The sequence below is a fragment of the Aphelocoma coerulescens genome, unplaced genomic scaffold (genome assembly GCF_041296385.1).
Source record: "Aphelocoma coerulescens isolate FSJ_1873_10779 unplaced genomic scaffold, UR_Acoe_1.0 HiC_scaffold_265, whole genome shotgun sequence".
Taxonomy (NCBI): Eukaryota; Metazoa; Chordata; class Aves; order Passeriformes; family Corvidae; genus Aphelocoma; species Aphelocoma coerulescens.
Genome location: NW_027183609.1, coordinates 12,230 through 37,911, shown reverse-complemented (window position 1 = coordinate 37,911; position 25,682 = coordinate 12,230). Strand labels below are relative to the sequence as shown.

Here is a 25,682-nt window from a genome sequence, read left to right as displayed (position 1 = left end):
CACATGGCAGCAGCTGCCTGGGCCAGTGCCTTTCTCTACACTCTCATGCACATGGCCAATACATTTCCCCTGCCCCTGTGCCAGGGCAATGGCCTGGGCCACTTCTTCTGGGAAATCCCACACATCCTCAAGCTCTCCTGCTCCAAATCCTACCTCAGGGAACTTGGGCTCATCGCTGTCAGTGTCTGTTTGGTATTTGGCTGTTTTGTGTTCATTGTTTTCTCCTATGTGCAGATCTTCAGGGCCGTGCTGAAGATCCCCTCTGAGCAGGGCCGGCACAAAGCCTTTTCCACGTGCCTCCCTCACCTGGCCATGCTCTCTCTGTTCCTCAGCACTGTTATATTTTCCTACCTGAAGCCCCCCTCCATCTCCTCCCCATCCCTGGATGTGGCAGTGTCAGTTCTGTACTCGGTGCTGCCTCCAGCCCTGAACCCCCTCATCTACAGCCTGAGGAAGCAGGAGCTCAGGGATGCCCTGAGGAAAAGGATCACGGCCGGTTTTCAGCAGCAATAAACTCTCATTCTCCTGCAGAGCTGCTCTGATGTGACTCATTAATGCCCACTCTGTGTCCTGTGTTTGTTGCTGCTGACACAGGTGTTACGCTGCTGTGAATTTGTTCACACAAAAATCTTTGTCTGTTCCATCTTTAATTTGGTATTTGCCTTTCCAGTGTGACCCAGAGACTGTAGAAACGGGGAGCTGCACTACAGTATGTGTGTGCTGGAACAAAAGAAAGAAGCCTGTGTTGTCTTGTTTCCCTGACATCTTTCCTCCCTGACTTCTCTGGAGCTGCAGGGTCGGTGCCTCTGGGCAGAGCTGGGGGAGAAAAGAGTCCCAGCAGGAGAGCACTGCCAGGGAGCCCCAGGACTTCTCCTCCGTAACTCCTCTTCCTTCCCTTCCACACTCCCCTGCAGAGCCCCTGTGTTGGTTTCAGGCCTCAGGGCTCTGTCAGCTGGGTCCCAGTCCTGCTGTGTGACTGCCCAGGGACTGCAGGCAGGGACAGGCCGTGGGCACTGCTGGGACAGAGCTGGGCTCTGCAGCAGCATTTCCATCATGCGAGGGCATCTCCCCAGTGCAGGGCCTGAAAGCTTCAATCTCCTTCCCAATTTTGTCTCCAGGATGTGCCCAACGCAGCACCCTGGAGAGGAAACCAGCCCTGAGCAGCAAAGGGTGGCAGTGCTCAGGGTGGGGGCACCCAGCAGTGCCCTGGCAAAGCCAGCGCCGCTGCCAGCAGGGGCCTCTCTGCCCAGCTCACAGAGGTTGTTCTTCCCTCCATGGAGGGACATCCAGGGACCGGGTCAGGGCTCCGTGTTTGCAGTGCACAGACAAGACACAGCCCTGAACACCCTGTGTGGGGGGGGGGGGGGACATAAACCCAGCGAGCACAAACACCTTCAGCTGTTCCTGGAGTTCCCAGAGAGTGCCGTGCCCTGGGAACCCCCTGGATGCGGGGCTGGGATGAGCTCCTGTGCACAGAGCTCCCCGTGCCCATCCCTGCGGCCGTGGGGCACCTCGGGCAGGGGCAGGGCAGGGTGACACCCGCAGGGCTGAGCTCCCTGCCAGGCTCTGGCAGCGGCAGCAGAGCCCAGGGAGCCCCTGCCCGTGCTGCAATGAACTGTCTGTGAGCGTGCCAGGGAAGGACTCGTGTCCCTGAGCAGCCCTGGGGCTGTGAGCAGGGCATGAGCCCAGCTCAGGGGTGGGCACCCGACAGAGCCCTGACGCTTCTGGGTGTGCCCATAAGAGAAGGCTTGGGCAAGGTGACCGTGGTAAAACCTCTCTGTCCATCAAGTGACAACCAAGTGTCTCTGGCACTGTCCCTCCCCAGCCAGGCACCGGGAGAAAATAAGCTGAGAAAACTGTGAGTCACCATGAAGAGAGATTAATGGTTAGGGAAAGGAAGTAAAGAGCAAAGGCCAAATGCAGAAGCAAAGAAACCACAGGGAGGCAAGAATTCAGTGCATGGAGTGGCTGCCTTGGAAGACAAATGGATCAATATAGAAAATCCAGACACCCTCTCGCCCCCTTCCTTTCCCCCAGTCCATTGCTGACCATGACGTCCCATGGAATGGGAGATCCCTTGGGTCAGTCCAGCCCAGCTGTCCCCTCCCTGTGCCCTTGGGAACACTTGCCCACCCCCAGCCCATGGTTTGGGGGGGCTGCAGAGACGCCTCATGCGGGGCCAGCCCTGCTCAGGGACAGCCAAAGCCTTGGGCTGGGACCAAGCCCGCTGCAGCCACAAGTGGCAAGCACAGCAGCCCAGGGGCTGCTCTGGACAAAGGCAACTCCAGCCCAGCCACAGCCTGGCCAAGGGGGCTCAGGGGGCTCTTCCCACCTCTGTCATTCCATGAATCTTCTCCCTGCAGAGCTCTGTGGAGACACAAGTGACAGAGAGGCAGAAGCAGAGCTATAAAATGCACCAGTACAAACACAGCAGCTCCTGTGAGGAATGAACCCTCCCAGGGCAGCGCTGGGGCAGGAGAAGCACCCAGAGGGAGGATGAGCTCAGGGCATGTGTGTGTGTCCAAGGCACAGAGGGTGAGGCTGGGCAGAGGTCAGGGCAGGGCTGGCAATGGCAGCGCAGAGCTGAGGGCAGCGAGATTGTCCATTGGGACACGACGCAGCCTCATGGAACTCAGCAGGCCCCTGTGCCAACATGGAATCTCATGGAAACACGGCTCCACTGACAAGGCGGGGCCTCAGAGGACGCAGGTGCCACTGGGCCATTGCCAGCTCCTGTGGAATCCAGCGTCCATAGTGACAGCTGACAGCGCAGCCTCAGGGCTACATGGGGACCATTGTGACAATCTCATGGAACCAAGGGTCACTTGTGACAGAGAGGGGCCACATGGAACACAAGGGCCACTGTCGTGGTTTGACACTGTCTCAAATATCAGGTAGCCATGAAAATCATCACGAAGGGCTCATGAGTTGAGATAAGGATTGGGAGAAAAACATTCTAAGTTCAAAACAGGCTCAAACTTAAAGGCATAAAGTAAATTTATTATTAACGGAGTAGGATAATGAGGAAGAAAATAAGCCTTTCAAACACCTTTTTTCCTCTCCATCCCCTCCCTCTTTCCCTCCGACAGCGCAGGGAGACAGGGCCTGGGAGTGTTCAAGCCAGTTCATCACTCGAGATCTTTCTTCAGTTCCCTCAGGGAGAGGAGTCTCTTTCTTCTGCTCTGCCATGGGCTCCTTCCCACAGGAGACAGTTCTCTGTGCACTTCTCCAGCGCGTTTCTAATTTCACGAGTATCAATCCCTCCCAGCCTGCTGTAACGTGAGTCCCTCCCACGGGCAAAACGGTCTTCCCAAAACTGCAGGTGTGGTCATTAGTCCATGGGGTGTAGTCTTTTAAGGATCAGCTGCTTCAGTTCGGAAGCAAGGGCCCTCTTTCTCTATCTCTGGAAGCAGGAGCCCTCTCTCCCTGTTCAGGTCTCCCCCTGGATTACAGCTTTTGTAGCACCCAGCCGCTCCGCTGTGAGCACCTTTTCCCACGGGCTGGGAGTGGATCTCTGCATCCCCCCGTGGACTTCATGGATCCCAGGGAGACAGTTTGTTTTATCCCAGTCCTCAGCACGGCTTGCAGAGAAAATCTCGACTCCGACGCTGGGAGCATCTCCTGCCCCTCTTTCTTTCCACTGACCTTGGTGCCGTCAAGTTGTCTTTCTCTACATGTCCTCACTCCCTCCTCTTTCTACAACTAGGAGGAAAAAACTGCTGCTTGTAAATGATGTGTAAACATGTTAAGAATAACCTTTCTATGCAGATATTAACTAGTTAACATTATAACTGGGGTCAAAGTAACAAGATGCTAATATAGCTTGAGTTATAATGAAAAGCGGACAGAACTCCACTACTAAATAAGTAGTAAAGTAGGTGGGTATGCTTTATTCCAGCGCTGGGACGCACGGGGGATCGCTCCTCCAAAATCACGCGTGCCGACAGCTGCATTCAGCTCGGTATTTACTGGGTTACAAGTTCCATATTCATTAAGTTTCCTAACAAACTTATACATATTCATCACCTAGCCCCGCCCAGCCTCGCTTGGTTTTATAGTGAACTCAAAAGTCATTTACATCCGCGTAGCGCTTGTGCAGTGTTGTTTGGTGGTTGTGGTAGGGGTCTTCCGAGGGTCTTTTGATGAAGTCAGGGGGAGTCTTCCTCGTCTGAACTTTTCACCTTTCTCTCCTGCGCATGCTCTTTTATACCTTTGGCCTGGGTTTAAGCTTTGGCACTGGTTTGAGCTAGTTTTGGGATGAGGCAGGATGTCTGTCTGAGACTCCCGCTGGTCTTATCAGCGGTCTCCTATCTTTTCTTCCTGCTCTGCTATGCTGACCAAGCTAGATGCATTGCTCCTGACAAACGAATTCTTCTGCTCCCCATCCCCCTGATTCACTGGTCCCAGTGTATCCTGGTGTCCCATTCTCTCCCAGTTCATCCCATTCTGTCCCAGTCCTTTCCGGTCCCTTCCCGACAGCCACCGCCGTTTCCTGTATCTGTGTTCCCCTCCCCCCCCAAGGCTGCCCCCCCACCCCCCAAGATGCTGACGGGGATCGGGGGCTTCGTGTTGGCCTTCGTCTTCCTGGCGCTGGGGCTCGGCTTCTACCTGCACAAGCAGGTGATGGGAGGGGCCCGGGGGTCGCGTCCCCCCTCTCCTGGAGCTCTGTGCTCCCCCGGGGCCCCCCAGCCCGGTGTCACCCCCTTTGCTCTGCCCACAGAGCTCCTGAGCCGCCGGTGGCCGCAGCCCCTCCCCGTGGCCTCGGGCCCGGCCAGGACCCCCCGCTCCATCCCCGCGCTGATTTTGGGGGTCGTGTGTCCCCCCCAGCCCCGCTGTCACTCTGCCCCTGCCCGGCTGCTCCCAGTGTTTCCAGGAAGGCTTCCCAGTTCGCCCCGGTCCCGTTTATTGGGAAACAGTGGGAAGGGACTTTGGGGGATCCCGCGGGGGGACCGAGAGTGGAGGGGGCAGAACCGGCCCCAGGATGGATCGAGAATGGGGACCCCCGTGTGTCACCCCTGTGTCACCCCCCCCCCGGGGGGCCCTTGGGAGGCACCTGAACCCCAAATCGGCACCCAGCGAACCCCAAAGGCGCAGAGACCCCCCCCCTAAGCCGCCCCACAGCCCCCAACGACCAACCAAAATCCCCCGCGAGTATCAGATAATCAGAGAAGGCGTTGAACAACCTTCAGCCAATCAGAGCGCGCGGCGCTGGTGACTCACCAGTTGCCAGGCAGACCCGCAGCGCTCAGCGCTCCCCACCCGGACCCCGCCTGCGTCCCCACCCGGACCCCGCCTGCGCCCCCCCTCGCTCCCAGCGCCCCCCGCCAGGGGAATTTGAGGAGGGGGCGCGTGGGGGGCGCCCAGGCCGGGCCCAGAGCCCAGCGCTGCCCCAGCCCGACCTCTCCCGGCTCCATCCCGGCTCCTCCCGCGGGATGCGACCGCGCTGGGAAAACGGGGGGCCAAGGGTGGGCGCTGGGCCCGGGGGGAGCAGGAGAAAGGATGGGAGAGGAGGAGAAGGAGAAGGAGGCACCTTTTAATGATATTTTACTGAGTCTCATTTTTTAGAGACCGGGATCAATACTCCCCAGCCGTCAGGGCGAGTCCCTCAGGGCTGCGGGGCCCTGCTGCCGGCTCACCCCGTGCCAGCCCAGCGCCAGCGCTCAGCGGGGCTTTGGCTTCCCGTGCCCTTTCCCGTGTCCCCAGCCCAGCGTCACCACCCCCGTGTCCCTAGGTCGTGCCCCACCCCTGCCCCCCTCCCCCTTTGTCGAGACACGGAGGATGAGAATTTCCCCACCATCCACCCCAAGAGTTCCCCCGAGCCCATTTCCTCTCGTGCTTTCCCTTGGCAGCAGAGCCCCACCCCTCCTGGCTGCCCCCTCCTGTCAGGGACTTGGAGAGAGCGAGGTCCCCCCTGAGCCTCCTTTCCTCCAGGCTCAGCCCCCTCAGATCCCTCAGCTGCCCCTCAGAATTCCTCCAGAGCCTTCCCCAGCTCCATTCCCATCTCTGGACGTGCTCCAGCCCCTCCATGTCTTTCTTGCACTTTGAAGCCCAATCGCTGCCCTGTCGCTGCAGGTGCCAAAACCCCAGGGAGACTCCTTGGAAATGGGGGTAGAGAGGAGCCCTTCAAAGGGAAACGTGTGCAAAACTGCTCCCAATGGCCGAGCGGGTTTGGTGTGGCTTCGGGAGGAAGAGATGCTCCGGGACTCCGCCTCGGCCCCGGAGCGGAGCGGCCCGTGCTGCCCCGGGGCGCGCGGGGCTCGGCCGTGGGGCGCGCGGGGGGGAACGGACACACGGGCACCGGACACACGGACACGCGGACAAACGCTCCCAGCGCTTCAGCGGCAGCAGCGGCAGCAGCGGCAGCAGCGGCAGCAGCGGCAGCAGCACAAAAGCAGCGAGTCCACGAACCCTCTGCGTCCCTTCTCCTGCTCCTCCTCTCCCTCTCCCAGTGTCTCGCACCCTCTCCCGCTCTCCCTTTCGTTCCCCAACCCCCCCTCCCGCGGCCTCCCTCTCCCCAGGCCCGGCCGGGCCATGCCCCCGGCCCGCCCCCGGCCCCGGGCGGGGCTGCCCCCTCCCCGCCCCCGGGCGTCCCGCCGCGGTCCCGCCTCCGCCCGGCTCTCGCCGTCCTGGCTGTGGCGCTGCTGGGCGGGCATCAGTGCCTGGCTCCTGGGCAGCATCGCCAGCCCCTGGCTCCGGCTGGCCCGACCCCTACCCCGGCCCCGGCCCCGGCCCCGGTCCCGGCCTCGGCTCCTCCCGGGGCCCGCCGGGGACACAGGCGGCGCGGCCGCTCCCGCCGCCTCCGCAGCGTCTTCCCCGCTCCGAGCTCCGCCGCTCTTGAGCGCGGTCGCCGGCCCCGAGCCGCCGGTGGCCCCTCCAAAAGAGCCCCCATGTGGGGATGGCCGGCCCGGGGCGGTTGAGCGGCGCTCGGGGGCCGTTCCTGGCCCCGGGCCGAGCGCTGACGGCCGCGTCTCGCGGGCACGGAAGGCGCAGCAGGGCCTGAAGGAGCGCTACCGGCTGGGTTCGCTGCTGGGGCGCGGCGGCTTCGGCAGCGTCTTCGCGGCCACGCGGCTCTCGGACGGCGCCTCGGTGAGTGGCGGGGCCGGCGGCGGGCGCAGGAGGCGGGGGGCAAAGGAGGAGGAGAAGGAGCATGGGGCTGGGCACGGCGGGCGGCGAGCTCAGCCCGCTGCTCCCCTTGCCTTGCAGGTGGCCATCAAACGGGTGCCGCGGAACCGCATCGGCCATTGGGGCGAGCTGGTGAGTGAGCGAGGGGCAGCGGGAGAAGCCGGGGCGCGACGGGCGGGGATGAGCCGAGGCCCGGCAGGGTGGAAGCCGCCAGAACACTTCGAGGGAGAGCGGCCGTGGGGCCAGCGGAGCGCGCAGAGCGTCCCCGGCTGGCTGAGGGCTTCCCGAGCCCCGGCACGGCATCAGCTCCGCTGACAGCACCGTGCTCCTCCCACAGCCCGACGGCACCCGAGCACCACTGGAGATCGTGCTGCTGGACAAGGTGTCCGCTGGCTTCCCTGGCATCGTCCAGCTCCACGAGTGGCTGGAGCTCCCCAACAACGTGGTGATGGTGCTGGAGCGCCCGGAGCGGTCTCAGGACCTCCTTCACTTCATTTGGGCACGGGGCTTCCTGTGCGAGGAGGTGGCGCGGCACCTGTTCCGCCAGGTGCTGGAGGCCGTGCGGCACTGCACCAGCTGCGGGGTCCTGCACCGGGACATCAAACCGGAGAACATCCTGGTTGACCTGGCAACCGGGCAGGCCAAACTCATCGACTTTGGCTGTGGCACCTACCTGCAAGCCGCAGCCTACACCAGCTTTGCAGGTGAGCCCACGCAGGGGGAGGCTCCTGGTAGCGGCATCTCACAGCCCAACATCTCACGGCCCAACATCTCACAGCCCAAAGCCAGCTGTGGCAGGGGGGATTCTCCCTTTTGCTGCCAGTCATGGCAGCCGGAGTCTTCAGCTGAGCTGCTTTTGAGCGGCGCTGGCTGAAGGGCTATTTTCCAGCCTTGCTGGCAGCCTTCGCCAGCCACTCTGCCCAGGACTGGCGCTGGGGCTGGGGCAGCCAGCGTCACAGAAACACCCGTGGGTGGGGGTAGCAGAGAGGGGGGCCCAGAACCTGTGCTCCAGCCCGTTTGGTGTGCAGGCGAGACAGGGCTCGGACTGCTCTGCTGCCCGTGCTTGCCTTGGCTTAAGAATGGTTTCTGGGGCAGTGCAGGCAGGGAGGATGAAAGCGTGGTTTTTCCCCAGCACCAAGTGGGTTTTTCCTTTGCATGGAATGCTCGGGCCTTGCCAGGGCTTCCGCTGCCCTCTTGCGACACCAGCGGCTTCTTTTCCAACCCCCAGTTTGTACGCAAGTCCCAGGTGCTGGCGAGAGGGCAGCGGGTCACGCCGCGTGCCGCTGCTGCGGCCCCCGCATGCCCAGGGATGCTGGGGCGAGGCTCTGGGAGCAGGCAGCGTCCCCCTGAAGAACTCCACCTCTATTCCATAGGAACACCGTCCTACAGCCCCCCGGAATGGACCCTGTTAGGCTGGTACCACGGCGAGGCAGCGACCGTCTGGTCCCTGGGCATCGTGCTGCACCAGATGGTCTGCGGGGAGCACCCTTTCAGGAGGGGCTGGCACAGCACCTGGGGCCGGCTCTCGCTCCCACGACGGCTCTCTCCAGGTGGATCCTCGTCTCTGCAGCACGGGGGGAATAGCAGTGCTGGGAGACAGCAGCGGGCTCAGGAGCATCCCGCACTGGCAGCTGCTGAGCAGGTGGCAATGTCCTGCTCTCCTGCTCTCCAAAAGAAAGAATTGATGGCAAAGTTTAGGCACAGCCCTGAGCACACGCAGCACGGCCTGGCCATGGCAAGAGTGGGGCAAAGCGGACAGGAGCCTTCTGCAACTGACTGGCGCTTTCTGCTTTCTCTCCGCAGAGTGCCAGGATCTCATCCGACGGTGTTTAACCGTGCTCTCCTCGGAAAGGCCCTCATTAGAAGACCTGTCCTGTGATCCTTGGATGCAGGATATTCACATGCCATAGGAGAAGGGAGAGAGCCACGTGCACGCTTTGACCCAGGGAGCCGGTAAGTTCCAGCTGCACACGCGCCTTGGCAGGAAGCAGCAAAGAAAGGCAGAGATTTTGTCCTGCCTGAATCGCTGCACAGGGCTCCTCAGCTGGGCATGCGCAGCCCTGCTGCTGGAGCTGAGCTGCTCTTCCCAGCACTGGTGGCCCCCATGCCAGCTGCTTTTGCTTGTTCTGCTTCAGCGACAGCCGGGGCCCTGGGCAGAGCACTGACAGCCTGCTCCAGCCCCAGGGAAGAAGGAGCCCCTGGAGAAGCTGTGGCAGGTGCGGCTGCTGCTGCTGGAGACATGGAGGGTGACATCAAGGATGACAAGCTCTTCCTCCACCTGGCAAGCTGAAGATGATGGACTTCAATTGTGGCACCTTCTCCAAAGCCAGGCTCCACAGCAAATTTGCAGATGAGTCCACACGCAGGGGGATGCTCCCAGATTTGTGCATTGCACAGCCTGGCCGGGAAGCAAAGGTTTCCCCCTTTGCTGGGGCGGATGCAACCAATTCTTCAGTCGGCTGCCAAGCTGCTTTTTGGCAGGGCTGGGGGGATGGGCTGGGCTGGTTTTGAACTGGGAGTCTGCTCCTGGCCCTGCCAACAGCCCCCAGCACCCACCGTGGCCCGCGCTGGGGCTGGGGCTGGGGCAGCCAGCCCGACACAAACAAAGCCCCATGGTGGGAGCAGAGGTTGGACACCAGAAGCTGTGCATGGGCTGCTTTGCTCTGCAGGCAAGGAAGGGCTTGGGCTGCTCCAGTGCCCTTGTTTGCTTTGGGCTCAGCATGACTTTTGGGGGCAGTGCAGGGGGAAGGCAGAAAGCGTGGGCTGCCCTGGCCCGTGGGTGGGGTTTTCCCTCGCATGGCAGGCTTGGACCTTCCTCAAGGCCCAGCAGGGAGAAGATTTTTTACCTTTTTCCTTGTTTTCCCTTTTTGTCTGTAATCTCTTTTCATTGATTTATGGTTTGTTTTTCCAAAGGAAGCATTCTAGGTGCTGTCTGGTCCGGATGGCAAAGTGCTTGGGAGCAGCTGTGGCATGGATGGGACATGCCTTTGGAGAAGGGCTGAGGACACTGTTTGGGAGCAGCTTTTCTTCTGGCGGCGGGAGGCGTGAGGTGGGTGCCCGTCCTCTTGGCACGGCTGGGATAAGGGCTTTTGGGAGATGGCAGCGAGCACAGCGGCATCCTGCTCTGGGCAGCTGCTGAGGAGGTGGCTGTGCCACGGCCGGCTGCAGGCTGGGCACGTGTCCTGCCCTCCTGCTCTCCTGCCAGAGGCAGCAATGCTGGGCAGCTTTGGGCAGCGCCCTGAGCGCGGCCAGCACGGCCTGGGCACCGCGGGCGGCTGGGACAAGGGGGACGGGAGCCTTCAGCTGACGGGTGCTTTCTGCTTTCTCTCCTTGCAGCCGGGCTCTGTGGATGCTGAGGCTGCTCTGGGCTCCACCAAGGCTCTGCTGTGGCTCAGCCCCGGGGCCACAAGAAGCCAAAGAAGAAACGCCGTGACCTGCAGCAGAGACGTGCTTGAGTAGCTCGGCAGTGCAGCTCAAGTTTGCAGAGTGTGCACCTCCGGGGGAAAATATGACACCCCCCCAATAACAAACTTGTTCAGTAACTTCTGAAATGAAATCAGTCTGGGATGACCCCCAATGCCCTTTTTCAGCTTGCTCAAGCTGAAGCCCAGCCCTTCTCTGAACAGTTCTCTCCCCCACCTGCCTTTTGCTCCACAAGTGCTCCCTCTTTCCCCCAGTGAGTTCCCAGCTCACCGCAGTCCCCATTGCACTGTAGCCTTCCTTGATGGCCCTGGCCATGAGGAAGAATGAGCCCCAGGTTTAGGGACTCGTGTTGTCACTGGCTGAAGAACAGCAATGTCTCAAAGGTCTGGTGAGATTTGGGGGTCATTCAGAGCTGCTCTCCAGGCCTCAGCTCTGCTCACTGCTGGCTTCCCACTTCCTTTTCCTCGTTCTTCACAGAGCAGGATGAGCTCTGTGAATGCCCTTGACCCTCGCCACTCTTCCCAGCCCAGCCACCCAGCCCAGTTAGGCTTAAGCTGGAGCTTCTCTGTCTCCTCTGGCACCCCAGTGCAGTCCCCTCTGTGGGGAGCAGCAGCCCCAGAGCACAGCACACAACAGTGCAGGCCACAGCCGGAGCAGCTCCCTGCAGCCATGGCTTGGCTCTTTGTGGCAACCAAATGCTCCCTGTTTGCAGCTGTCCCTGGAGGATGGCCCCAGGGCAGAGCCCAGCCGGGCTCCCAGTGCATCCCCTGGAGCCTGGGGCAGACAGCGCTCGCAGAGCTGAGGTTCATGGTGAGCACCCAGAGCTGTGGCTCGCAGTCGGTGTTTGCAAGCGTTGTGATCTCATCTCCTGCAACCTGTGGGGAAAACGAGCTGTGCGGCCAGGCCAGCACCGCCCCTCTTGGCAGGGACGAGGCTGAAGGCCTTTCCTGTTGCCGAGGAGGCGGCATTAAGCCTTAGCGGGGCCTGGCACCTGTGGAGCCGGATCTCGCCCGCTGTCCGGGACTCGCTGCCCACCAACCGCCCCCACCCGCCGCGCTCCCTTCTGCAGGGACAGAAGGCTCTGGCTGTACCAGGCTTTCCATCACGTCTGTGTACCCATAGCTGTGGAACGCACATGGAGAGGGAAAGTGTCAGTCACGGTGCTTGCACACTCCTTCCTTTCCATACAGGACACATCCCTGCGCACCCCCTGTGCGGGTCTATTCAAAGGAGAGGCATGGATAGAGATTTCCCACAGAGCTCTGACTCTGGCGGAACTCACCTTGTCAGCCAGCAGCCAGGGCATTTGTTTCCCAGCTCTGTGTCAGTCGGTGCCCAAGAGCTGAAGGGAGCAGCATTTAGAAGCAGTTTCCAGATTTCTAGGCAGGCAGTGGAGCTGACAAGCATCCGTGCAACTCGCCGTGTTCATCAGGAGGGGCTGCTGCTTCTTTGGGAATACGGCACAATGGAGACACGAGACTTGGAAAAATCCCAGCTCTCTGTGGATTTGCGCAGGAGGAGGAGCAGCAGAAACACTTTGTGTCTGCTTGTGGGGACACAAGGTCCAAGGAGCGGGGCTGGCAGAGGGTGACCTGGGCCGCTGGCAGCTCAAGTCCCGTGTGTTGGGTCTGCCTGAGGGAAAGTTCATGGGCCTTCCAGGGCTGTGCTTTGCATTGGTAGCTGGACGGGTGCTGATAATAGAGCGGTGTTCTGGCTACTGCCCAGCAGCGCTGTCCCTCTGCCATTCCTTCCCCCATCAGAGGGGATGGGAGTGGGCAGGATCCTGGCAGGGGACACAGCCAGGCCAGCGGACCCAAATCAGCCAAGGGGATGTTCCAACCATATGACTCCAGCTCAGATGTATAAAGCAAAGGGAGAGAGGAGGAAGGGCACCTTTTCCCCCAGAAGCTGAAGTTTCCCTGAGGGTTCCAGTTCCAAACTGTTGACCCTTTTTGGAGGCATAAGATTGTCACCTCATAGTCTTCCAGTCACCCTCGAGTTGTAGAATTTTAGAGCAGTCAAATCAATCAAGTTCACATTTTCTAGATATTGCTGTGTCATTTTCTTGATATCCACGTGAGAGGGGACACAGTGATGGATGGGTTTGCATGGGAGCTCCAGAGCCCCGGAATGGAGAGCCTGAGTGTCCCAGCAGGATTTGCAGGAGTGTGGGGCAGCTGGAAAGAAGATCGTGGGCAATATTCTCCTGCCTCCATCTTCCAAGGCAACTTTGATTCAGTCCCTGTCTGCACCATGCCATGGGGCCTCCAGAGGCCCAGGGAGGTGTCTGGGTGGCCCCAGAAGGCACTTGCAGAACCCTGGGGCACCAGGGAAGGGGTAGGAGCATCCCTGTGGTGCTGGGAGAGACACGCAGAGGGGGCCACCCCTGGTGCCCAGGCAAGAGCTGCATTCAGGCAGCCAAATTCATGCAGGGTCTGCCCGGGCGCTGCCAAGGACCTGTCCAGTGAGCTCCTGTCCTCTTTCACCTCTTTGTATTTTCTCTGTATTTCTTTGTATTTATCCTTATTATTATCTTTGTATTTGTTGACCCTCAAAATGCCATTAGAAATCATTTTCCCTCAAAATAAATACTGACTTATTTTAGTGTGCTGCTTTGGACAAATTTGCAGGAAAATATCCTCTGACAGAAGGCAGGTTACAACCAGCCCTCTCCCACCAGGTCTGGGAAAAAAATATTTTCCTCTGAGGAAAGTGAAAGAGAACCTATTTATTTAACAAACACACAGGAAAAGGATAATAATGCTGAATACTAAAACCTCTCGCTGTGGAGAGAAACCTGGGAAGATTTCAGAGTCCTTCTGTAGGTGTGCTCTCTCTCCTCCTCCTTGGAGCTGGGTTGGTGTCCTCCAGGGCCTCGGTGGAAAATTCTCCCGGTGTGTTCTGATGTTGAAACAGTCCAGAAGTGAAGAAGGGAAAAAGCCCAAGTCCCAGGAAAACAAACTTCAACTCTCCATCTCCCTCTGGAGAAAAGGAGCCGAAAGCGGACTGGAAAGCAAGCAGGGCGCTCCCTCCGCTCTTCTCGCTGCTGCAGCAGAACACAGAGGCGTGTGTGTCTGTGTCCTTGAACAACTGCTTTGAAAAGTTTGCTCGGTTTTTTCTCTCTCCCCCGTCGGGCTCAGTTTAAAGGCACAGAAAGGCACAGGATTGATTTCTGGGCAGAGAGCAGCGATAGGGGATACACATCATAAACTCACCCCCAGACAGGAATGTACAGAGTTGGAGAGCTCTACAGTCCTGTGTCTTTAGTTCCAAGGGTATGGAAGTGTCGATGGGTCCTTTGGTAATCGCACAGTTCTGTATCGGTTCCCGCCATGTGGAGCCATTTTTATACAGAAGTCAGTGTATTCACACAGCACAGATTGTTGTGTTTTCCTGTGTATCAATTTCTGTGTAAACCTGCATCCCGTTGTACAGTTTTATCAATGTATGAATTTCTGTGTAAAGCTGCGTGGCCTTGTAGAGTTTGGTTCAGGCTCTGTGGGTGTTGAGAGAGTTCGATGGATGTTTGGCTTTCTCTCCAGATGTGTATCTGTACAGGTATCACCGTGTGACCCATCAGACATTTAACTGTGTGAACCAAAAGGGATCTTTGTATCTTTCCATATGGAGAGCAGAGATGGAACAATCTGCAGGAAGCTTGTAACAGAATGTTGGGGTTTTGGGAGTTCTCCTGGGGTTTTCTTCTGTTAAAGGAATTTTCCCCATCCATGTTGCCACGGGGACAAATTACTGGGTGCTTAAGAAAAACAGAAAACCTGGCCATAGGGGTGGGGTGCATCTTGCTACTCTTTTTTTCACCTGGCTGTGTGGGCAGTCAGTCCCTGGCGTTTTGGATGACGGAGAGAGAGGCTGCTTCTTCGGCTGCTTTCCTTCTACCGGAGAGACCCCGGGATTCCCAAGCCCGCCTTCCCTGCCCCGCTGGGAGCCAGGCTGCGGCTGCCCTGCCGCTGCCATTGCTTCAAGCCTTCGCTGCTCTGTAGCCCGGCTCTCCCTGCCTGCCGAGACCTCCGGGGGTTCCCACCGCAGCTCTGGAACTTTGATACATCTTGTCTGCCATGCAGGATTTGTGCTCATCCCTGCTGTTCCAGCCTGCCGTTCCAGCCTGCCATTCCAGCCTGCTGTTCCCGAGGGTCCGGCTGGACATCGGGATCGGCTGCCCAGGGGGTTTTTGAAATCTTTGTTCCATCCCTTCCCGGGATCCCAGGCCGTCAGTGCCGCGTGCTCCCCGAGCTCGCTCCGGAGCGCCCCCTGCAGCCCAGGGGGAACCATCGCACCTGCCCTGCTCACCAGGAGCCGCCAGCGCCACTGCTGGCTGAGAGCAGAACTGCACCCAAGGGGAAACGGCCTGACAGCCAAGAAGGCTGGGACTGGGTTTGTGATTGTTTGCTGTTACTGCCATAGCTATTGCTGTTTGTTTGACTGGTTATACACATATAGATATATATTAGTAAAGAACTGTTATTCCTGTTCCTCATATCTTTGCCTATAAAGCTCCTTAATTTCAAAATTATAATAATTCAGAGGGAAGGGGGTTGCAATTTTTTTTCCTTCCATTTCAGGAGAGACTCCTGCCTTCCTTGGCAGACACCTGTCTTTCAAACCAAGACACTGGGAGCAACTGGGACCACAGTGGGGGCAAATGCTATCATACAGGGAGTGACTGGGTTCATACTGGAAGTGACTGGAGCCACATTGGACTCTTACTGAGAGTGAAAGCAACCATACTGGGTGTGACTGGGAGCCACTGGGACCACGCTGTGTGTGAGAAATGAGACAACTCTTAGTTAAAAATTAAAATAATTTATTAAAAATGGAAAAATTGAAAAATTACAAAAATTAGCAAAATATAAAAATTTGGGATCCTATGGCTCGATAGATGGTATGCCCCAGGAGCGCAGGGATTTTAGATCTTCTGGCTGAAACAGCACTAGAGCTCAGGTAGAGAAAAAGGACTTACAGTGCTAGGCTGGCTTTTGGCTGGTCCAAAAGCAAAAAAATATTTCTAAAGGCTCCTTAATAGGAGTAGGCTTTCCCACCACTATTTTTTTGTTTGTTTGTTTGTTTTAATAAATTGCATGCACTAATTCCCATCCATTTGCTGCAAATGATCCCCCAGGAAAGCTTCCACAAAGGGCCCCATAGCTGTGGCGGTTCTCTTCTAAAGCAGCCCAGGAACAGCTCCTGGGTTCAGGAGCAAAGCCTAAGCGGTTAGGAGCTTGCACTTCATTGCCAAGGGAATTGCTCTCTTGGCACACCGTCAAGGGTCATAGCAGAGAGCCAAGGCCTCTAATGGCAGGATTTGGAGCAAGAAAGTGCTTTCCCTCACTCCTGGGCAAGTTTTAGAAGTACTTGTGAGGCTCCCTGCCAGCCTGCAATTTGCAGGTTGTCTCGGCTGAAGCAGCAAGCTGAGGAAATGACAGTGTCCAATGCCACGCGCTCTCCCGTGGAGGGAACGCAACCCCTGCAGGTTACGTCGCAAATACTCTCCAGCCGCCAGCGAGTGCAGACACCCCCTTTTTAGCTGATGCTGTTGGCAGGAGCTTTAGCAAAGGAGCGGCACCTTAATGGCACTTTTGCTCCCAAATCTGCTTCATCACTACAAACGAGCATCAAGAGCAAAGTGAAGCAAAAGCCGTGTGATGGCTACCCCCAGGATAAACCTTTACTTACGAGTCAGGTGGGTCAGGAAGTAGCCGGAATACGCCACAGAAAAAAACGTGCAAACCGCGGCACAGACTTGCCCGATCATTCTAGCAGTGCTGTGCGGGTTTGCACACTGAATGCCACCCGGGGGAAAAACCAAGACTCCTCTCAGGGTGCAGGCCGTCTGCTGAGAACGCCTCAGTCACGAGGGTCCTCCTGCAGCGAGCGAGCCAAAGAGCTGCTCTGGACAAGGAGGCCTCGCGCGCGCCGGGACAACGTCGCGCTGACAGCACTGTGATGCGGCCCGGCTCCCTTGATGTCACAATAGCAGCCGCTCTGGCTCTGTTGGCGTAGTTACGCCCGGCAACCGAAATCTTCTGTACAGCTGACGCAAAAGAAAAGCCTGGGAAGATCTCCTCAGTCATAAAGCAGGAGAAAAAATCCTTACCGTCCATAAGCCAGTGCTCAAGGCATCCCGGGGTAACTCCGAAAATGCACCGATCCAGCAGGCCCCCAAGAAATCCAAGCAAACGTGGCTTTTCCTCCCCAAGGCTTTGACTAAAAGCAAGTGTGCTTGTTCCTGCTGGCATCTTTGTTGCTTCTGAAAGCCCTAACTGCTTTGATGACATTTAGGGGACAAAAGAAGCCAAGGAAATCAGTTTCCAGGAGTACTGCAGTGCGCAGTTGCCTCTTGAGCACGTAGGTGCATGCTGACCTTTGCTCGGACTCACTTTGGAGCCTGACCTCCCTTTCTGGCAGGGAGGTGTTGGCTTGTCTCCTGACACAAAGCTCCTCTCTTCCTGCTTGCTCTTTCTTTGGCACCTTAACGTCGGACAACATGCAGAAGAGCTGCGCGCTGATTCTCGGGCTGCCACAGTTTTGTTGTGTTGCAGCTCTGGCAGCAGCCTGCGGCTACCGCTCTGCGGTGGCCTGCAGGTGCCGAGCCCAAAGAAGGCCCGTTTCAAGCAGTCAAAAGCTGCAGCCTCACAGATGTTTGCCCAGGCTCCATGCTCCCTGTAAGATTCCTTGCAGACATTTGGATAGCCACATCCCAAAGAAAATGAGATGCAGTCATTCCCTTCTCTGTCAAAAGCTCCAGTTAAAGGCAGGAGCCAGCTTGAAAGAGGAGAGCAAGTACTGAGTGGGAGAGGGAAACGAGTGCATGCAACTTCTCTGGAAACCAACTCTGCTTGCCCATGCACGAATGACTCCGGGCTTAGCTCTCTTTTCTGGTGACTCAGCACAGACACGTCCTGTCTGCTGGGGGACAACTGCTGCAGTGTCTTTGAGGAGCTTCACACTGGGCTCTTCACACGTCGGATGCTGCGGGTGCCATTTGAAAATCGATGCAATGGCTGAAAGGCCCAGCTGCACCTTGAAATTCTGTTGCTGAAAAACTGCAGTAATTTACCAGGGTAATTCCCCCAATTTGAAAGCGTCTCGTTTTCCCCATCTCCTAGAGAGCTAACGTCAACCAGCCAGTTATAGAGCTTACAGAAGGAAGAATGAGGCCTTAGCAGGGAAAGCCGAGCGTAGGCCCTCGGACTCCCTTGAGCAGAGCGCGTTAGTGCCCCAAAAGGACCAGAGAGGGAAGCGTTTGGGGGACGTGCCATTTCAGCCCTCCTTGGCTCTTGGATGCCACGTGACCGCCAGGAAAGGGGAACAAGCTGGGCCTGCTCCCTCCTCCTGCCCCTCCCTGAGGGGCGGCTGGCGCTGGGGGATGCCAGGGCACGGGGGGCGGGTGGGGGGGCAACATCTCCGCAGGGCGGGCGGAGCGGGAGCGGCCACGGGGCGCGTGGGGCGGGGCAGGGCCCCTCTGTGAGGGGGGAGAGCCTTGGGCCGCTGGGAAGCAGCGCAAAGCCATGAACAGGACAGCCCGTCCAGAGCGCACGGCTTCGAAGGCGCTGTCCAGCTTAGGCCCAGTGTGGCAAGGAAGGGAATCTTCCAGGGTTCTGAAGGTTTTACAGCCTTTTATTGCCAGTCCTGCTGAAACCAAGGGCTGAAACCAAGGGTCTTCCAGCTACTTCTTCATCTTCATCTTCATCTTCATCTTCATCTTCATCATTCTGTCCTCCTGGTGACCTGTTCAGGCTGACAGCTCATGCCTGGTCCAGTTCTGCTGAGTCCCAGCTTTTTCTTTCATAACTTAATCATCAGGATGACGATTGGTCCATTTCTAGCTCCAGGATAGTTCTCAGCTTCCCTACATCAGCAATACTCTACTCTTAGCTAAACAATGCTCCTTTAATGAAACTTTCTGGGGACTGGAGTCCTAACGAAAACCAGCTAAGCTAAGAAAATCTCAAAACCATAAACTTCCTAACTATGGAACAGCTAAATTATAAAACTCAGGGGATGGCCGAATCTTCTCTTAAATACGGTACATCCCCTCTTCACTCCTCTGAGCTGGCGGGGCACCAAGGCCTCCTCAGGCGCAAGCGTCTCCTCTCCAGTCTTCCTGCACTTGCTTGGCTGAGATGATCAGAGCAGCCAGGCTGGAGGCAGGATCGCCTGAGGTCACAAACGGATGCTGCCCAAAGGAAAAACACAACCAAAAGGAACCATGACTTCCCAAGATCACGTCCAACAGGCTCAAGCAGGGCTCCTCTGCTACCAGGAAGACGCGCAAAGAGGACCGAGGGCACCATCTGCCCCTCCGCCTTCCGCTCCCGGACCTGTCTCGCCCAGGCCCACGTGGCCCACAGTCCTCTTCGGCCCTTCATGCAGGCGTCCACAGCTCGCAGGGCTTTTTGCCGCTTTGCTTTTTCTTACGTTCAGGAGTTCCTGGGCAGACCAGCGCCTGTCCTCGTCTGTCTGCAGGCAGCAGCGGAGAAAGTCGCGCAGGAGAGCCGAGTGGTGCCTGGGGTTTTGCAGTTTTGGGGCCCCGTTCCTTTCTATCAGTTCAAAAACCTACCAAAAAGGGAAGCGGACACTCTACCTGCTCCTTTCCTAGCCACAACAGCTCTCTCTGCACAGAGCCACACTTTGAAGCTGCACCTTACCCTGAGACGGGGTTCCCTCTGGTAAGGAGCTTCCCCTTCCACCATTTCCAGCCCCACGATCCCCAGTGACCAGATGTCCACTTTGGGGCCGTAGGCTTCTCCTCTCACGACTTCTGGCGCCATCCAGCTGGGAGTGCCGACGCTGGAGCTGCACTTGTTGCGCTCAGGGGTGAGCTGAGCACAGAGGCCAAAGTCAGCTGCGGAGAAAAACAAACCCTGTCAAAGCCAGCTACAACTGGCAAACCCAGCCAAAGAATTGCCCGCTCAAAGCCTGACAAGGCCACGGTGAATCTAGCTGGAAAAGCAGCAGTGCTCTGCTTCCGCGGGGCTGTAGCCAGGGAAACAAGGCATTGGCCTCTTCAAAAACGCCCTCAGGTTTGGCGCACTGGCCAAGCAGTGCTTCTGGAGAACTGGCAGTTACCCCAGAGCAGCCCCAGAGCGCATCCCGGGAACGCTGCGCCGGACCAAGGATACCCACCCAGTTTGACAGATCCGTCCGTGCTCACAAGAATGTTGCAGCTTTTGACGTCTCTGTGGATGACTCGGCGGGAATGAAGGAAATGCAGTCCTTGCAGGCACTGAGAGAGAGAGGAGAAAGGGAAGGGTGAAGGTTCAGGACCTGATTTCATCCCGCAAGAAAGGAACGGGCTGGACGAGAGTGACAGCTTTCTCAGGGAATTGGGAGCCAGGGCGCAGCATCCTAGTGCTGTCAAGAGGAAGAGCTTGCTGCTTCAACACTCTTACGCGTGTTCTATCTTTCCAAGCAAAGGCACATCTGAGCTTCCAAAAGCCCCTCCTCCCTTCGGTACGTAGCGCGTGCCCTTTGGCTGGGGGGCGGCATGGCAAAGATTTTCTTGGTAGCCTTGTGGCAGCAGAGGAGGAAGCAGCACGTTAGACCTGTTCCAGAATCCAACGCCATCTGGGCTGCAATGCTATCCTTTGAAGCTGAGGACATCTCCTTTGCCCTTAGCTTGAAATTCTGCCACCAGCGTTCAGGCTTGGAGCGGCAAGGAATGCAGGACACACAGACAGGCTCCAGGCAAACGTTGAGAGGCAAAGCTGGCAAGAGGAAACAAGTGCGACACAGCGAGCGAGCCAGCGAGCCAGCGAGCGCGAGCGCCCCAGCACAACGGCAGCACGTAAGAGTGCGAGAACGGAGCCTAGGAAATGCGGGGACACTGGCAGGCAGTTGGCTTCAGATGTTCTTTCTTCTGCGTGTCGTGACAGCAACAGCAAAGCAAGGCCGTGAGCAAGAAATCTCTGCTGTTCTTAACCACCAGTTGACAAGGGCCAACAGGCCAGGGGAAGCACGAGCGGCATCCCTCACCTCCCGACAGACAGCGCCTATCTGTCCTTCCTCGAGGTACACTGCCCCGACTACATCATACAACGTGCCGCCGTCCATGAACTCCATCGCCAGCCAGAGCTCTCCATCGACCAGGTAGCTGAAAGAAGAAAAGCCCGGCATGGAGAGAGAGGACCTGGGCACAGCCCAGTCACCCGAGGGGCTGACCCAGCTTTCTGGAAGTGCTCTCCAAGCTGCATTTGCCAGAGGAGATTCTTGCAGACCAAGTGCAACCTCCTCCCACGCACTGGAGGAGAGAAATCCTAAACAGCTCCATTTTCTGCCAGTGACCAAAGGGGTTTGCCACTTTGGGCTTGCAGTATCCTAAAGGAACACTGACATGAGAATAGCCCCACCTGTCTAAGTAGGACACAATATTGGGGTTCCTACTGTCCCTCATGGCCACGATTTCATTGACAGCCAGCTCCTCGGACATCTCCTCTTGAAGAGCCATTTTCTTGATGGCCACCTAAAAGGACATTGAGAGACTGTTGACTTGAGAAGCCGCTCGTCGCACGAGATCCCCAGGAACACGCAGCGAGTGCTTGTGCAATGACGCAGCCCAGCTGTGCCAAAGGGCAGAGCTTAGGAGAAGGACCGAAGCCCGTCCCAAATGCCGTCTGCAGGCTGCTGAGCCTAGGCTGTGCTTCAGAGGAGCAGCCTCTGCCGCAGAGATGGAGCGGCCACCCAAAGCTCCAGCCAAGGCTCGCAGCCGCGGCGAAAGCGCTCCAGAGCTGCAAAATCTGCTGGGGGCATTGACACTTTACCTGTTGTCCTGTGCTGGCGTCGAGGGCTTTATAAACAGCTCCAAAACCCCTAGAAAGAAAACGGCAGCAGAAAAAGCCCTTTAGTCCCTGGCGGTGAAAGCCAGCCTAGGCGGGAGATCTCCCCAGGCTGCCTGGAGCATTTGGAAAACGCCTGGCTGCAGCGCCTCCCCCGCCAATAGCACAAGAGCCCAGCAGCCCTCTGCCACGCAGGGTGTCCAGGAGAAAACTGAGGCCCAGTGTGAACACCAAGGGCTGCTACAAATCTCCAAGGCACACGCCCGATTGCTTCCGTTCCCAGCCTAAGGGGGACCCTTTGGAAAAACTGGAGAAGAAGAACTTGGAAAACTCTGCCTTTGAGAAGTGTTATCTGCCAGCTCTCGGGTGACAAGGTGCTCTGGTAGGCCGGCAGGGGCGGGACATCTTCCAGGCCCTGCTCCTTGCTGCAAGCAAGGCAGACCTTGCCAGCACCAGGTTGTCTTTGATGATGCCTTCTGACTGCTCTGACTGAGCAGTCCTGAGAGGTGGCAGGAAGGTAAAGCCGGAGTCTGACCGTGTTCGCAGCTTGCCTGACTTCACGCTTGACGCTGCACCGGCCAAATGACCGGGCCCGTGGTTTTGCGTAAGGAGCAGGCGTCAGACTTACCCTCGTCCGAGTTCTTCAAACGCCGAGTATTTCCTCCTCGGCTCGCCCAGACTCACAATGCTCCCTGAAAGACAAAAGCAGTGCAAGGTGCTCACTTTCAAAGGGAGATGCCGCTCCCCAGACGATCCAAGATGCAGCCCCACTGTCGGGAGCTCTGTGCCCATTGCAGTCACTTGGCTTCCAGCCGCTGAGAACAGCGAGCGGGAGGGCCATCTTCTCCGCCTTTCAGCAGCTGGCCTTTCCAAGAAGGACTTCACGGCTCTCAAGCACAGCAGCTCATGTGATAAGCCAGAACGAAGGGCCTTTAGGAACTGGGCCCTCCGAGTTAAGGAAGGGCCTCCGCGGCCTCTGCAGTGGCACCTGCCGTCACCGGCAGGGCCACTTAGGAGAACAGTGTGCAGCAGTGAGAGGAGGAGCGAGAACAGTCGTAAAAAGGGCAGCCAGAGAAGAGCTGGGGCCCGAGAGCTCCCTGGGGCCCAGTCACCCGCTAGGTGCCAGCCTTCTGCTCAACAGAAACAATCTCTGCTTTTGTCTTTGGCACAGAGGGCAGCCCAGGAAAAGTCAAGCCAGTGCCAGCTGCCCTCAGAGGCAGCGGGAACACGCCGAGCGCTCTCTTGCTGCCTCAAAGCACAGCAACAGGTTCTTGGAGGGAGGCCTAAATGCCTCTGTGACACTAAAGCGAGGAGGAACTTCAGAGACCCGCAGAAAACACACCGCTCTGGCAGACCAGAAATACACCAGACGTACTCAGTCTCTTCAGGCTCTGCTCCTCTCTCATCTCCGGCTGCTGGGCTGGGCTGCTGGACGAAGTGCTGGCACGTGGGGGAGTGCTGGCTGCTGCAGAGCGCGCCGGTGAAGCGGCACGTTGGACGGCAGAGCGCGCGTCAAGAGAGAGCTGGGACAAGAAAGGATTGCCCGTCAGAAAGGCGGCTGGCACAGATGCCCTGCAGAGCACACGGCAAAAGGAAGGCTGTCAGCCACCGCCAGGCCTCTTTGGCTGGGGGGGTTTTGCATGTCCCCTTCTCAAAGGCAACGGGCAAAGCCCAAAGGCTGCTGTGATACAGCAGCACATGGCCAGGTTCATGCTACATTTTATCGATTTTCTGCAAGACCACTGCAACAAGGTATTGACGAGCTTGCAAAGATCCAGCAAGAAGTGGGAGCAGGGCCCCAGAGCCTTGTTGCTTTCCTCCTGCTGTGTTCCCCTGGGCAACGAAGTCACCCTCGAGTGGGCATGGTAGCGTCTGACCAGAAGGCCAGTCTGCTCTACGTTGTGCCTGAAGCTAATTGGTCCCTCCCAGGGGCCAGTGTCTCCTAAGTATCCTGCAAGGCTCTCAACTGAGTCTTTGGACCGTCTCTGTCCACTGACCACGGGGAGCCTGCACGGACACCGTGCACCGAGGGGCTCACTTCTACGCTGGCAACAATTGAAAGGCACAATGCTGCCTCTCGTCTGATCCCAAAGACATTCTCAGGCCCTCTCAGCGTCCCAGCAAAATGGCGCTCAAATGGGAAAGTTCAGAAGCCATTTGCCAGGGGTGCCTGGCCTGGCTGAAGCAGCACTACGTCATGGCAGGCACACAGCCCCCAGCATCTTCAGGCACGAGCGGCAAGGGCTGGCTCGTCAGAAACTTGAAGCTCGGCCCTCCACCAAAGGCAGTGCCAACCACAGGCGCCACTTACTGGCTCTGCACGTTCAGGCCGTGGATGGACACCAGCTGGAGGCTTCTTGTCATTTGGCTCCTCTTCCGCATCTTCCTCAGCAAGAGAGGGAGCCAGAGGAGCTGCTGACCCTGCTGGTGAGCCCTGCAGACAGACAGCAGTGAGAGGGACAGGGAGCAGCCAGTCCTTTAGGAGCTGCTTTCTTGTCAGCTCCGTAAGCTGCTTTCTTTTCACCCAGACTAAGGGGAAATCAGAAACTTTGATCGAAGTGGGATTCTGAGTCGTGAAATTCACCCTCTTAAGGTGGGCAAATTAGGTGGTGCTCCGTCTTGCTGTGCATTTGATCCTCCACCCTGGCTAGAATCAGCAAGACACCTTTGGCCTGCCACACTTGCCTTTCATCTCTTGAAAGGCTCTTCAATGGAAAATTAGGAAAGAGCCAGTGCTCCCTTTGCTGCTGCTGATGCCAACACCGACTTGGCCTTTCTTTCCGCCTCCCAGGCTGGCACTCTACACTCTACCACAACAGGCCAAGCTCACAGCTTGCCGCACAATTCTTACATGCCAGCAAGGTCAGAGGTTCCTTTGCCACTCACCAAAGGACGGGCTTGTCTCCATCCGCGTGTGAGGTGACCTGCAGCGAGCAAGGCAAAAGGAACCAGATGCCGTTAGAAAAGTGCCTGTGCTGGGGAGTCCCACAGGACAAGTCAGTCCCAACAGAGAGCATTTTCCTTTCCCAACATCCCTCCAGGAGCAACACAAGATTTTCCCACTGCAAGCAAGAGAACAACAAGGACACTATACTAGGCTCTCTCTACTTTTGTCGCTGAAGAAACAGAAACACGATCACAGAAATGCCAAGTGGCCTTTAAGTCAGAGCTTCTGTTCTGCCCAACAGCTCAAGCAGCTTTTTCCTCTTCTCTTTTCTGCAACCTTTCTTTTCTGGTTTTTTGTTGTTGTTGTTGTTGTTGGGTTGTTTTTAATTTGGTTTTTGTTTGTTTGTTTGTTTTTTAAATAAATTGCATGCACTAATTCCCATCCATTTGCTGCAAATGATCCCCCAGGAAAGCTTCCACAAAGGGCCCCATAGCTGTGGCGGTTCTCTTCTAAAGCAGCCCAGGAACAGCTCCTGGGTTCAGGAGCAAAGCCTAAGCGGTTAGGAGCTTGCACTTCATTGCCAAGGGAATTGCTCTCTTGGCACACCGTCAAGGGTCATAGCAGAGAGCCAAGGCCTCTAATGGCAGGATTTGGAGCAAGAAAGTGCTTTCCCTCACTCCTGGGCAAGTTTTAGAAGTACTTGTGAGGCTCCCTGCCAGCCTGCAATTTGCAGGTTGTCTCGGCTGAAGCAGCAAGCTGAGGAAATGACAGTGTCCAATGCCACGCGCTCTCCCGTGGAGGGAACGCAACCCCTGCAGGTTACGTTGCAAATACTCTCCAGCCGCCAGCGAGTGCAGACACCCCCTTTTTAGCTGATGCTGTTGGCAGGAGCTTTAGCAAAGGAGCGGCACCTTAATGGCACTTTTGCTCCCAAATCTGCTTCATCACTACAAACGAGCATCAAGAGCAAAGTGAAGCAAAAGCCGTGTGATGGCTACCCCCAGGATAAACCTTTACTTACGAGTCAGGTGGGTCAGGAAGTAGCCGGAATACGCCACAGAAAAAACCGTGCAAACCGCGGCACAGACTTGCCCGATCATTCTAGCAGTGCTGTGCGGGTTTGCACACTGAATGCCACCCGGGGGAAAAACCAAGACTCCTCTCAGGGTGCAGGCCGTCTGCTGAGAACGCCTCAGTCACGAGGGTCCTCCTGCAGCGAGCGAGCCAAAGAGCTGCTCTGGACAAGGAGGCCTCGCGCGCGCCGGGACAACGTCGCGCTGACAGCACTGTGATGCGGCCCGGCTCCCTTGACGTCACAATAGCAGCCGCTCTGGCTCTGTTGGCGTAGTTACGCCCGGCAACCGAAATCTTCTGTACAGCTGACGCAAAAGAAAAGCCTGGGAAGATCTCCTCAGTCATAAAGCAGGAGAAAAAATCCTTACCGTCCATAAGCCAGT

General features: G+C 57.4%; 1 protein-coding gene across 1 annotated transcript; it reads right to left on the bottom strand.

Moving 5' to 3' along the window:
• Positions 1-18,637: 18,637 nt before the first annotated feature.
• On the bottom strand, positions 18,638-25,325 carry LOC138101384 (serine/threonine-protein kinase PAK 3-like). The gene is made up of 12 exons (XM_068999189.1): positions 25,247-25,325; positions 24,225-24,262; positions 23,650-23,772; positions 22,714-22,861; positions 21,967-22,030; positions 21,324-21,372; positions 20,913-21,025; positions 20,539-20,656; positions 19,690-19,789; positions 19,212-19,408; positions 18,982-19,119; positions 18,638-18,739 (listed from the first exon to the last, which is right to left on the bottom strand). The coding sequence occupies exons 1-12, from the start codon at positions 25,323-25,325 to the stop codon at positions 18,638-18,640; spliced, it is 1,269 nt and encodes a 422-aa protein (XP_068855290.1).
• Between the last annotated feature and the right edge of the window lie 357 nt (positions 25,326-25,682).